Here is a 15,456-nt window from a genome sequence, read left to right on the forward strand (position 1 = left end):
TGTACCGTACTGCTATATATTATATACTGGTGGTCAACAAAATTATGCACTGTCCTCCTACTATATATATACTGCGCAAAACTTAAATGCACCACAGGTATGGAATATGGATGGATAGTATACTTGACGACACAGCGGTAGGTAGAGCAGTGGACTACTGTACCGTACTGCTATATTTTATATACTGGTGGTTAGCAAAATTATGCACTGTCCTCCTACTATAGATATACTGCGCAAAACTTAAATGCACCACAGATATGGATGGATAGTATACTTGACGACACAGAGGTAGGTAGAGCAGTGGACTACTGTACCGTACTGATATAATACTGGTGGTCACTGGTCAGCAAAATTCTGCACTCAGTAGCGGATCTTGCCACGGGCAAGCAGGACTTTTGCCCGGGGCGCCGCCTTCCGGAGGGCGCAGGGCGCCATCCGGAGGGCGCCGCACCAGGGCAAGATCCGCTGCTGCTGTGTGCCCCCGCTGCCCCCCTGCTGCCGCTGGCCGCTGCCCCCCCCCCCCCCCGCTGCCGCTGGGAATGGAAACTAGACGCGTACGCGTCTAGTTTCCCTTCGTGGAGAGGTCCTTTACTGTGCGGTGCGCGATGATGTCATCGCGCACCGCACATCATTTCAGTCTGTACAGGGGTCGTAAATGACCACGCCCCCTGTACGAAGCCACGCCCCCTAATGCCACCCGGGGCGCCAGAAGCCCCGGAACCGGCCCTGTATGCACTGTCCTCCTACTATATACTACAATGCAGCACAGATATGGAGCATTTTTCAGGCAGAGAACGTAGATATTTTCACTGCAGCACACTGAGCACAGATATTTGCAAGCACACTGAGCACAGATATTTGCAGCACACAGATATTTGCAGCACACTGAACACAACTGAGAGAACGCTGCACACGTCCTTTCCCTATCATCTCCAATGCACGAGTGAAAATGGCGGCGACGCGCGGCTCCTTATATAGAATACGAATCTCGCGAGAATCCGACAGCGGGATGATGACGTTCGGGCGCACTCGGGTTAACTGAGCAACGCGAGAGGATCCGAGTCTGCCTCGGACCCGTGTAAAATGGGTGAAGTTCGGGGGGGTTCGGATTCCGAGGAACCGAACCCGCTCATCACTAATAACAACCATATATTATGATCAAGTTCAGATGTCAAGTCATGCATGGTACAATAGATGGTCCTGTGTGTTTGGGAGGTGTCGTGTTTGGCGTCTGTATAGAATTGTGCTAAGATCAAATCCAGTGACTGTGCAACATTGGGTAAGTGTCTTTATAGAATGTAACTTAATTTTAAAAGGGTTATGTATACAGGGTCTGATTCAGATGTGGTTGGTATTGTACAGCTGCACTTGACCAACACAAACTTTACAGAAAATATTTTAATTTCACAAATGTAGAAAAAGGAAGTTTTAATTGTATATATTTAAACAACTCTTGTCGTCTAATTTTTATAAACATAAAAACATGTTGACTCTTTTACCAAAATAGTTTTAATGATAATGCAGTATATTTATTTACTAAAAAAAGGAAACAATATAAAAATACAGACATCAGTAAATAAAATTTGTTTAGCTTAATTAGGTATGACGTATTGATATAAAAAAAAGACATTCAGTTCTCTCCACTACCCTGCAAAATACATAACATAATGGAACAACAAATACAGAACAGCAGTTCTCCAAAAAAAGGGCAACGAAATAAAGGTTTGTAATAGGAGGGTTCTGCATTTAAAATCTTGTAATTAATGTTATTGCCCTTTTATATCATGCAGAAAACCGCCAACAAGCAGTGACTTTGACCTGACCTCAGCTCCTCCTGACCATATTCTTACACATTGGGCGATGTCAGCGATTTTATCGACCAATGATATTATCGATGGTCGATGTTTCCACCAACGATTTTTGCCTACACACTGGACGATATCGATGGTCAATTTGGACGATATGAGAGTACATACATTTATATCGTCCAAACTGACTTGCATATATAAACGAGGACAGATCAACGATGCAGGGTCACGCATTGTTCATCGTTGATGCATACACACTGACAGATAGGAACGATTTATCGTTCATTTTTTAATGATATCGTGTGTAGGGCCCTTTAGCTTCAGTCACCGTACCATACAAACTCACCGAATTCACCCGATCTCTGCTACGCAGACTTCCCACTATTACCCACTATTACCGCTATTCAAATCATAGACAGGTCAGCCATGTCTGTGAGCTGGTGAATACCAGGTCACAGACATTAGACCCCAGCGACATGCGGTCAGGGTAGGCAGAGCCACACCTTTCATACTCCAGCATACTCCAAAGTTTTTACTATAAATATGATAAGAATAATACAGAGATGATATTTAGAACATATAAATGTCACTTTTGTAGTATTCATATCATCTTTGTATTATTCAAATCTTTTTTTATAGTTGAATCTCACCACCAAATCATAAATGTGTGTGTGTAAATCTGGCCCTGATACTAGTCAATGCCTCCCCAGCCATTGACCTCACCGGACCTCACTCTTAGACCCCACACCTCTGATTGGCCAACACTTACCTTGATTAGCAACAGAGAATCCACTAATATTTCCTGAAGCATGACAAAGACAAAAGTGTTAGTACAAGCAGATAAACCCTGTGTTGGACTCACTCTATGAATATTTGGTCAAAACAAATGAGCAAGGGTTTCCTATTCCATATAGATAAAAAAAATAAAAAATCTAACCTGTTCTGGTCTGTATCGATTATCCATCTGTATATTAATACACTGTAATGCTCAGCAATGAGAGAAGATGTAAAGACTGTTTACTTAACACCAGGGACGTGCGGTGAGGTAAATTTCTTAGGAGACACTGGTTAGTACCAAAGCCAGATTTACACACAATATATGACCCAAATGGTTCATGTGGGCATTATACACAGGTGCAGCAGTATAAACTCCTGTAAATTTGGTGGGTTTTGATCAGAGATGGGCGGAAAAGATAAGCAAGTGAGGCACTGCCTCACCTGCCATAGACTTTTTACTCCAGAGATTTGACTATAAAAATGATTAGAATGATACAAAGAAGATATTTTGAACATATTCTTTGTATTTTTTATATACTTTATACAGTCAAAACTCTGGCACAAACGTTAGTATGATAGGAAAGGCTCTGCCTCACCCCACCGCACGTCACTGCTTAACACGTGATATCTGCTGAGGTAATTTTTTTTTTCTTTTCAGAATATTTCAGTGACTTACAAATTCTATCCATATATGCTTTTACTTGTAATTGTGACTTGGGATATCATATTAATTGTGCTAATATATTGTTTCTTATTAAATTAAATAGGTGGGTGTTTATTGTAAAAAAGGGATACCAAGAAACTGACTCTGATCTTCAATTCGCTGTAATAACAAAACTCAAGGGAGCTTCAGTCACCAAGAATTTCAAGGAATTTCAAGAAAGACTGTGGGATGTAGCAGACTTTGTGAGGCCTAGTCAGGTGAGTGCTCATTACATGATATGAGTGGCTAGTCATTCACTAAGTACATTCTGATGTTACCTCCTGTCTGGTTTCCTCCAAACTTTTAGTTTTCATGAACTTTTGCCCGGTTTTTAGTTCCAGAATATACACGTGTAAATTGTGGTCTGAGAAATTATGAACTACTATATAGTAATTGTTACTAGCAGGAAACCCATATATAGTACCACCTACCCCAAAGGGGATGCAGCGCTCGGGTTCCTGGCGGTCAGAATACCAGCACCAGAATCCCAACATTAGTCAGAATACCAGCGCCAGAATCCCAACAGTGGTCAGAATACCAGCACCAGAATCCCAATAGTGGTCAGAATACCAGCACCAGAATCCCAACATTAGTCAGAATACCAGCACCAGAATCCCAACAGTGGTCAGAATACCAGCACCAGAATCCCAACAGTGGTCAGAATACCAGCACCAGAATCCCAACAGTGGTCAGAATACCAGCACCAGAATCCCAACAGTGGTCAGAATACCAGTGCCAGAATCCCAACAGTGGTCAGAATACCAGCACCAGAATCCCAACAGTAGTCAGAATACCAGCACCAGAATCCCAACAGTAGTCAGAATACCAGCACCAGAATCCCAACAGTAGTCAGAATACCAGCACCAGAATCCCAACAATGGTCAGAATACCAGCACCAGAATCCTAACAGCAGTCAGAATACCAGCGCCAGAATCCCAACAGTGGTCAGAATTCCGGCGCCAGAATCCCAATAGCGGTCAGAATACCAGCACCAGAATCTTGCTTGTGTTGCCCCCAGGTTAAAAGTTACCAGCCAGTCCCTGGGGTTATGGACAGTCAGAAGGTCGACAATGTCTAGGTTGACACCAAATGGTCGACATGAACATGGTTGACATGGTCGTCACGGGCAACAGGTTGACACAGAAATGGTCGATGCGTGAAAATTTCCCTTCCTGCACGTGTACCCTAAATTAATTCACCGTGTCCCCTCACATGGCTCACTTTGCTTGCCATGCTTCAGACACGTCCCATTCTAAATTGTAGTCCACGTGGATAGTAAAGTATGAGAAAAATTAAAACAACATTTTAAAAATATCATCGACCATATGCTGTGTCATCCATTGTCATGTCGATCATTTGAACCTGTCTACATTTTGACCATGTCGACCATTTGGTGTCGACCTATTGCTTGTTGACCTTTTAACTGTCATCATCCGGATACCAACCACTGGCCATATACCACAATATGTATTTTCTAAATTAAAACAATAAATAAGAGCCATTACTGCTGGTCTGTAAATATATTACTGATTTGTTTATATATAATCATTGTTATACTTAAGGTGTGTACACACAGTGAGATTTATCCTTGCAATTTTGACTATATAGTCAAAATCGTAAGGAAAGTTAGTGCAAATCGCAAGGTGTTAGCCACCTTGCGATACCGATGTGCGGTCCCGCGGGGTCGGTATCTCAAGGCTAGATAGATTGTGCAGGCAAGTCAATCTTGACTACCTAGTACTAAAGTATAGTCAAAATCGCACATAGGGGGTAATTCAGAGTTGATCGCTGTTCAATGCGCAAGCAGGCAGCGCTCGCAAGAGTGTGAACGGATCATAAGATCGTGTAATTCCAGAAAAACACGCCTCTCATGCAAGACTGCACAAAAATGTGCAGCGGTGAAAAAAAGAGGTGTTTCCCATTTTGCATTGCAAGGTAGCGATGCGTTTGCAAGGTTGCTAAGCGCATCACCTGCAACATGGAGTTTTTTGTACATGTGCGTTTCATTCGCTAGCTTGCAACTAATCGCACAATGGTGTTTGTTTTTTTGTTTTTAAACAAATTAAACAATCACCCTAAGGAATTATAATGTGATTGATCAATTAAGTGATCAAACACTGCAAAATGAAGAGTTTGGCAAACTAATTGATCAATAACATTCTGCAATTAAGGCAACATACATACTGTTTGCACAAAATATGTTTGTTGTCCTATTTTCACAATACACAATTCTATTTTTAAAAACTGTTTTCAAGTATGTAGTTTTTTAAAATAGTATTGTGGAAAACACAAAATTAAAAGGAAGGAAAGAAATAAATTAAATGTTTTTTTTTATTTTTTTATTTTTAGAAACACATATTGAAGAGAGGATAAAATATAAAGTATAAAAGACAGATAAAAAGGAATACGATTAAACTAAATAAAAACGCAACACAATAGCATAGTTTTTTTTACGTTTTCTGTGTGTTCAAATAATACATAAACAAAAATTGTGTAAAAATGTTAAAAAAATAATAATACATTTGAAACATTGGCCAGCAAGGCCTGGATATTGACTTGCATGGCCAGGAGCTCCCTCCTGATGGCTTTGTCACGATCTCCAACCTCACAATCTGTAATAAGTGGGGAAGAATGTGAAAATTAAAATCACAAACAAAAAAACATATGTAAATCATCATCACTACAATCCACTAGAATGACACTGTAAAGCTGATTATGCTCTTTACATATGCTACAGATTAATAAGAAAACAAAATTATCATTCACATCTAAAAACAATTATTAGCATACATACTTGTCTCGAAAAATATATGACTCCCCTTATATAGTCAAAACACAAAAACCCCCATCTACACTATGCATCTGTAATGTTAATGGCTCACTAGTTCACAAACACAAGTTCTGGAGTTTGTTGTGCCACTACCCATCATAAGATGGTCCACTAAAATTAGCTATTCAGACAAGTCTTTTAGATGCACCAACCACACACGTGACTTTCTAAATCCTTAACACTATTTTTTCCCATGACATAAGGAATGTGTTCGCATTGTTATTGGTGCACTATGTTGGTCATACAATTACTTCCTACCATTGTTTTGAATTCTGAAATCCATATACTTTGTCAATTTGGAAACAGGGACCTCCTACCTGTATGTCTGTTATGACCAAGTGTTTTTTTTTTTTTAAATAGAATGTTTTACTGTAATCTGTTGCAGTACATGTGTCTTCAACCTGTGTCCTGCAGCTGCTGTGGAAATACACATCCAAGCATGGCCTGCCTCAGTGATATCATGCCTTAATACCCAAAGTGTGGCAGGGAATGCTAGAATGTGTTTTTACACAACAGCTGCAGGGACACAGGTTGAAGACACATGTTGTTGTATTAAAATTTTTCAAAACTTTAAAAAAATAAATATATGCTTACTCTCCGCCAACGCCGGCCACTCATACTCCTCTACATCTGGGGCCACAGCTGCCCACTCAGTGTCCTCATCAGTAGAGGGGGTGGGAGGTTGGATGGGGGAAGGGGCTTGAAAGTGGGTGGGAGGTTGGATGGGGGAAGGAGGATCAGATTGAGTGGGGGATGGAGCATGAGGGGTAGAGGGAGGTTCAGAGGGGGATGGAGGATGAGGGGTATAGGGAGGTTCGGAGGGGGAGGAAGCTTGAGGGGTAGAGGGAGGTTCAGAGGGGGATAGAGCATGAGGGGTAGAGGGAGGTTTAGAGGGGGTTGGAGCATGCGGGGTAGAGGGAGGTTCAGAGGGATAGGAAGCTTGAGGGGGGAATGAGGTTCCGAAGGGGAGGAAGCTTGAGGGGTAGAGGGCGGTTCAGAGGTGGATGGAGCATGAGGGATAGAGGGAGGTTCAGAGAGGGATGGAGCATGAGGGGTAGAGGGAGGTTCAGAGGAGGATGGAGCATGAGGGGTAGAGGGAGGTTCAGAGGGGGATGGAGCATGAGGGATAGAGGGAGGTTGAGAGGGGGATGGAGCATGAAGGGTAGAGGGAGGTTCAGAGGGGGATGGAGCATGAGGGATAGAGGGAGGTTCAGAGGGGATGGAGCATGAGGAGTAGAGGGAGGTTCAGAGGGGGATGGAGCATCAGGGGTAGAGGGAGGTTCAGAGGGGGAGGAAGCTTGGGGGGGAGGAGGTTCAGAGAGGGAAGGAGGTTCAGGTGGGAGGAAGATTGAGGGGGGAAGGAGGTTTAGAGGGGGAGGAAGACTGAGGGGGGAGGGAGTTTGATGGGGGGATGGCTCTTGGGGGGCGTGGGTCTTTGTTGCGACTTTTGCTGCTGGCTCCTTCGTGCTCTGCCTAAGGAGAGAGGAACAGTTTTATTTTTATGTTTATCTTAAATTTAGAAACAAAAATACTTAAGCTACTCGATAATGCTCAATTAGAAATGTGATTTAGTAGGTATTTGCCCATTGTGAAAACTATATTTAAAAGTTCAATGTAAAGTTCACATTTTTACTATTAAAAAATCTTTAAATGTGTTTACAAAATCTGAGAGGATCATATGTCATATCCACTGTTCAGTATGTGTGTTGGTTGCATGTGTCCTAATTTTAAATCAGTGGCTATGGCATACAAACATACAACCCACACACATACTGTATATCTGCATACAAACATCTATCCCTAAATAAAATCATTATCACTATCTACAATCAAAATATACACACATTTTTGTTTGCAAATATTACTTTGCAATTAACTATGCAAACAGTCATGCAAACTCAAATGCTACTGTATACATTACTTACTGGCTATTATCTGCTGGCGCAGCTGCGCCAGCAAATTTGTCTGACGGTGGCGGAGGGCGGACCACCACCGCTCCAGTTGCACAATGGTCCGCCGAGTGCGGACTCTCGCCTGCAGTTTTCTGTGGACCTCCGCGTAGGCCGCACGCTTACGGACGTTAGACACATATGGGCCCGTGCGGCCTACGTGGCGGTCCATAATTACAGTGAGGAGACGCAGCTCCCTCACAGTGAAGGCGGCAGCTCGCATAGTGCCAATGGCGTATTCATCATACATGCTAATATTTATACAGTCTGCCTGCTGTTGATTGGTCGTCAGCTGTGATGCTCATAAATACCAATAAACTTTATTGATCTCAGTTACGAATGCAATTGAGAGTGTATGCTACTATAAGTGGAGAATTCGCAAACAACTTAACACACATTTCTGCTCCTCACTCAACTAAACATTGCAGGGTTCTGGTGTTTGTTTGATTATTTGTTTTGTTGTTGAAAAAGGAAACAAAAAATCAACACCACAAGACACATAAATGCATGACAAACAAACAAACAAACAAACAAACAAACAAACAAACACATATGCACCTAGAAACATAGAAACATAGAAACATAGAATTTGTCGGCAGATAAGAACCACTTGGCCCATCTAGTCTGCCCCTTATTTTTTTTATTTTGTATTTTTTATTTTATATTATTTTTTATCACTAACCTTATTTGATCCTTATTTCTTTGTAAGGATATCCTTATGTCTATCCCATGCATGTTTAAATTGCTCTACTGTCTTAGCCTCTACCACCTCTGATGGGAGGCTATTCCACTTGTCCACTACCCTTTCTGTGAAATAATTTTTCCGCAAATTTTCCCTGAACCTCCCCCCCACCAGTCTCAGTGCATGTCCTCGTGTCCTATTGCTTCTCTTCATTTGGAGAATGTTTCCCTCCTGGACTTTGTTAAAACCCTTCATATATTTGAAAGTTTCTATCATGTCCCCCCTTTCCCTTCTCTGCTCCAAACTATACATATTGAGATTTCTTAGTCTTTCTGGGTATGTTTTGTGATGTAGGCCATGCACCATTTTAGTTGCCCTCCTTTGTACAGTTTCTAATGTATTAATATCCTTTTGAAGATATGGCCTCCAGAACTGAATACAGTATTCTAGATGAGGCCGTACTAATGACCTATACAGTGGCATTATTACTTCTTTCTTTCTGCTGCTGATTCCTCTCCCAATGCAGCCAAGCATCTGACTAGCCTTCCTCATTGCCTTGTTACATTGCTTACCTGCTTTTAAGTCATCTGAAATAGTGACTCCTAGATCCCTTTCCTCCTCAGTAGTTTCCAGTATAGTGCCATTAATACTGTATTTAGCTTTAGGATTTTTGAGACCCAAGTGCATGATTTTGCATTTTTTGGCATTAAACTGTAATTGCCAGACTTTTGACCATTCCTCTAGTCTACCTAGATCCTCAATCATTTGTTTTACCCCACCTGGTGTGTCTACCCTGTTGCATACCTTTGTGTCATCTGCAAAAAGGCATACTTTCCCTTTAATGCCATTTGCAATGTCACCAATAAAGATATTAAAAAGCACTGGTCCAAGTACAGATCCCTGGGGTACTCCACTGGTAACATTTCCCTCCTGTGAATGCACTCCATTTACCACAACTCTCTGTTTTCTATCCTTCAACCAAGATCTTATCCATTCAATAATCCTAATATCCAATCCCAAACTTTCAAGTTTATTTAGCAGTCTGCGATGTGGAACTGTGTCAAAAGCCTTACTAAAGTCTAGATAAGCTATATCCATGGCTCCACCTTTATCCATCACTTTAGTCACACAATCAAAAAAGTCAATAAGATTTGTTTGACATGATCTCCCCCCAGTGAATCCATGCTGTTTGGGATCCAGTAAATTGCCGGATTTGAGATAATCTACAACTCTTTCTTTTAAGAGTGTTTCCATCAATTTCCCTACTACTGATGTAAGACTCACTGGTCTGTAGTTGTTTGCCTCTTCCTTGCTTCCACTTTTGTGCAGTGGGACTACGTTTGCTCTTTTCCAGTCCCCTGGAATTTCTCCTGTAGCTAATGACTGGTTGAATAATTCTGTCAATGGTGCTACCAGCACCTCTTTAAGTTCTTTTAATATCCTTGGATGTATCCCATCTGGCCCCATAGATTTGTCCACTTTCAGCTTTGAGAGTTCTGTTAGGACCTTCTCCTCTGTAAATGTACTTGTTTCATTTTCCTGAATATCCCTGCAACTTAACTGTGGCCCCTTCCCCTCTCTTTCAGTAGTAAATACTGAGCAAAAATAATCATTAAGATGATCTGCTATTAAATTGTCTCCTTCAACAAGACTCCCAGTGTCCGTCTTTAGTTTTATAATTCCGCCTTTTGTTTTTCTCTTTTCGCTTATATACCTAAAAAAGTTTTGCCTCCTTTACCCACTGACTGGGCCATTTTCTCCTCAGCTTGTTCCTTTGCACATCTGATTACCTTCTTTGTCTCCTTCTGTCTAACAAGATATATTTTTTTGTCTTCATTATTTTGTGTCTGCTTATATTTCCTAAAAGCCATCTTTTTTGCTCTCACAATATTTGCTACTTCTTTTGCAAACCACACTGGCTTCCTTTTCCTTGTGTTTTTCCTAACAGTTTTGATACAAAGGTCTGTTGCCTTCAATATTGCACATTTGAATGTTTCCCAACTCTCCTGCACTGTTTCCAAGTTCTTCCACTCTGCCAAAGAATCGCTTACACATTTTCCCATCCCTACAAAATCAGCCTTCCTAAAATCCAACACCTTTGTTTTTGTATGGGACGAGTCAGTCTCTGTCTTAATGCTGAACCATACTGCTTGATGATCACTGGATCCCAGGTTTTCACCCACTTTTACGTCCGATAATCTGTCTCCACTTGTAAGTATTAAGTCTAATATTGCGTCTTTCCGAGTGGGCTCCCTCACCAATTGGTGGAGGGATGCTCCCTGAAGGGAATTTAAAATGTTCCTACTTCTAGTGGAACTAGCAACAGACACCTCCCAGTTTACATCAGGAAGATTAAAGTCTCCCATGATTATTACCTCTCCTTTTAATGCCATTTTAGTTATGTCCTGCAATAGGTTCTTGTCAAGTTCCTCTTCCTGACCTGGTGGCCTGTATATCACGCCAATACGAATAATCAACTTTTCCCCTGTTTCTATGGTCACCCAAAGGGCCTCAGTTTTTTCTTCAATACTTTGTATTAATGTAGTATTTATGGCATTTTTTACATACATTGCTACCCCTCCTCCGATTTTTCCAATTCTGTCCTTCCTAAATAAAGTATATCCCGGTATAGCTATGTCCCAGTCATGATTTTCATTGTACCATGACTCTGTAATTGCCACAATATCTAGATCATCCCTTGTAATTATTGCAGTTAGTTCTGGGATTTTATTTCCTAAGCACCTACACCTACATTGATAACAAGAAAAAAAACATTGTAATGTGTCAAGAAACAAATATCTTATTGTTTTGTAAAAATTATATGTTGACAACACAACACTACTGGTGTTCATTAACTCATGACATGCTTATTTTGGTTTTGTAAACCATTATAATATGTTTTCTGTACAACCACTAATATTGATGAAATTTTATAAAAATTGCCTATAAATGCATTAATAATGTTTGAAAATAAATCAAAATCTGCCATCAAATTTGTATGTTGTTGTTTTTTTAAAGTAGCTAAATATGTTAAACATTTCACAAATATGGACGTACTAACACCAATAAACAGTTGTCTGACGTGCTCATAACTCAGACATACCTGAAATATTGTTCCACTATTCTGGCCCTAAGAGCATGGCCATGCTATGTCTCTGAGCCCCGCCTCCATGTACGGCCAACGCCTGGCTCCTCATCCTCTGGGCCCAAAACCTAATTTTGGGCCAGCTCCACATGCCTCCTTATAGCAATATTGTGCAGTATTGCACACAGGACCCCTATCTAACTAACCATTTCCGGTGAATACATGAGGTCGCCACTAGTGCGGTGGAGCACCCGAAAACGTCCTTTTAAAACTCAGATCGTGCGCTCCACCAGCTGTCTGGTGGCTGTAAGGGTGGAATTAAATGCCGATTGTGGTCCTGGTTTTGGTGTGCTGTAAGGAGTCATGAGCCAGAGGGTGCAAAGATATCCACAATCTGCAAAAACACAAAAATATTTTTTTCAAAAATATGGCTAACAAACACACAACACTGTACCTTTACTACATGATGAGGCTCTAACTCACCCAAGATCCATGCGTCTTGGCCTTCCAACCTTGATCATTTTTGCCATATCTCTGATTGCCTAATCACGTGTGAATCATGGACACTTCCTGGGTACCGGGCATTCAGGTAAAGGATCTGGAGGGATGGTCCTCAAACAACCATCACATTCAAAGAGAGGAACATTTTTCTGTTCCAAAATATTATTTCATTATGTGTTGGTGCCATAAGTAGGACATGTGTACCATCGACAACTCCAATAACGTATGGGAAGCGACCCTCTTCACGGAATTGCCGCTTCAACACAGCTAGGTACTCCACATCCAATGGCGTTGATATGAACTGCTTAGTTCTTTTCAGGAATGCTGAAGTACGCGCCTCAGGATCCTTGAGAATGAGGCCTGGGAGATGCCTCCTAGGACTCCAACTATATGTTGGTAGAACCCTGAGGCGCAAAAATGTAAGACAGCAATGAATTGTGTCAGTGGTGGAATTGCTTTAGGAATGCAAATTGAACTCTCTAGATCACTCTCTATTATTGAGAGAGTTTCTAGGATGATGTTAAGTTTGATTAACTTTCAGGAAAAACCAATACCTTATTGCACAGTGGTCCGGGCCGCTGCGCCGCTGAATGCAATCCGTAACCTCTGTACTGTTTACACACTTTGCGTACACAGGCTCGTACTGTGTACGCACTTTGCGTACTCACGCCGAACGGACATAATATGTACACACTTTGCGTACACACGCCGACACGCTGTGAGCACAATGCAGCTACACATGTGGCTGAAATACACTTTAAACCTTTAACAGAAATGGAATGTGACACCAGTAGTTATATGTTATGTTGTGGTCCAACGAAGCAACAAATATTTACTTAAAAGGGGTAAACACAGAATATACAACACTATTACAGAGAAGAAGCTACAACCAATGGATACATACGTTTGTTCGCCTGCGCCACCCGGATCCGGTCCTCAGTCAATCTGGAAAGATGACCTTCAGAGAATAGACTGAGGTCGGCCAGGAGGCTTGGCTTTTATACAATAATCCAAAGCATGAAACAAAGGAAACTGTAAGCTCTTCATCCATAGGTCAAGGGGCAGGTCATTTACAGTATGTGAGGGGTCATAGATTGGTTTGAACACTGGGTTCCCGCCGAATATCAGGAGTACAGTACATACAGTGAGATATGAATATTGTATTCCTGCGCATAACTATGCGCAGGAGCATGCGATTATCTGCAAACTGTGATCGGTATATTGCCCTTGAATTACTGTACATGTGGATACCAAACACTATCTTCTGACCTATTTCTGTCCCCTCACATCCTGTAAAGTTGAATACCTCCATTTCTATACAGTCTAAGCAAGTGTAAGTTGCTGGTGTGGTGAGTGTAGACTATGTGTAAATAATGCACTATGTGTATAAAATATAGAATATGTATTTGTGGCATTTCTATGCGTATGCTACCGTATTTACTCATACCACGCGTTAATACGCAGGGCCTCATGAGCCAATGTACGCAGCGTGCAGGCATGCGCACGCACGGCAGAACAAACACACGCACGGAGGCCACTCTCTGTGGTGTTTGTACTTGATGCATGTGGGTATAAAATCATCTGGCATTCCAAAAAGGCTGACACTGGTTTGAAAGATACGAGGCCTTGCACGCCTCCTTGGCCTTCGAGGATGAGGGGCAGGTTGGGGTTGGCCGTATAAGGCATACAGGTATGCCGCCGAGGCAAACTGAAATACACATTTTTCAGAGTGTTAATACCAAAACCAATGATTGCTAACAAATATTCATGTAATTTGAAATTTAAAGACTACAATCTACTTACAGGTGTGGTGATTTCCATCTCTAAATTGTGCACAACGGGAGTAAATGAACATTGTTTACTCTTTCCAAGCAAAACAAGACAAGTAAAGAACAAACAGACTACACACACACACACACACACCAAACCACCACAAAGAGCATGCATATACTTACCAAAGGAAATCGCACACCAACAAAATCAGCAAAAAGCTGATTGAAAAAATTCTAAATCAAATTTGGAAACCAAAAAAAAAACAAAAAACAACCCCTTGAAAAGAAAATACACACAACAAATTTTTTTTTATTAAGAACACTAAGAGAAAACATCACCACTCCACACAAACCACACCAACACTAAAAACATGCATATACTTACAAGCAGATATGCTGTATAAAGAAAAAATCTAATAGGCAAAAGGCCTTAGATAAACATCCAAAAATAAGGCTAATTTGCAAAAAAAAAAAACAATGAAAACTTATGTGACCTTTAGAATAAACAGAAGAAAACAAAAACAAATGAAAAAAATTACTGTATCAGTCAAATCATCCACACTACAAACATACTTAAAGTCAAACAGATAAACCCATTATCAAACACAAATACAACATACAGTATTTGTCCTACACGCTATGCGACCACAATACACCACATATACGCTAATCGTCCCAAAACCAAACTACACAAGGACGTGGTGCAAACACACTCTGTGCGGATGCACACATCCATTCCATTGCCATGCCACATTCTTACCAGAAAACACACCAATACCACAAATATCAGCACGGCTCTGCATAACACAATAACACAATAATACATAATTAGTCAAACTAAATTAAAAAATGAAAACATATGTAACAAAAAACACAAAGTAAAGAACTTACCTACAAAAACCTCCCTCTCTCTCTCTGTCTCTCTATCTCTTGACTTCCCAACCTCCATACACCAACAAACCATGGATGCCCAGAACATGCTTAAATAGTGTCAACAATCAAAGCAATTGTGTAATTGTGCTAATTACCGCTAAGCATGCATACGCAGGTATAAAACAACACCCCCCTGAACCACATGCACATGCTACCTGCATCATGTCTTCAGATAGTGATACAGCATATGAGCTTTGAAGGCTAAGAGCAGAATATGAAGCTATCAGACAAAGACAGAGGAAAGAAAGACGCCGCCAAATGACACAGCAACACGCACCTGGCTGTGCAGAGGAGAGAGAAGCAGAACCCATTAGTGGAGTATCCCCATCTACTGTGCAAACACAACAAGAAGCTGGTCACGTGGGCCAAACTGAGGAAGAATCTGTGCCCACTACCCAAACGCAACAATCAGGGCC

At 41.2% G+C, this 15,456-nt stretch overlaps 1 protein-coding gene across 1 annotated transcript in view; it reads left to right on the forward strand.

The window, feature by feature from the left end:
* The window catches only part of P2RX6 (purinergic receptor P2X 6), a 125,901-nt gene that overhangs the window by 13,901 nt on the left and 96,544 nt on the right, over positions 1–15,456 (forward strand). The window contains exon 2 of the mRNA XM_063964288.1: positions 3,353–3,506. Coding sequence (XP_063820358.1) covers positions 3,353–3,506 — 154 coding nt within the window. The remainder of the gene's footprint in view (positions 1–3,352; positions 3,507–15,456) is intronic.

The sequence above is a fragment of the Pseudophryne corroboree genome, chromosome 1 (assembly GCF_028390025.1).
Source record: "Pseudophryne corroboree isolate aPseCor3 chromosome 1, aPseCor3.hap2, whole genome shotgun sequence".
In the NCBI taxonomy this organism is placed as follows: Eukaryota; Metazoa; Chordata; class Amphibia; order Anura; family Myobatrachidae; genus Pseudophryne; species Pseudophryne corroboree.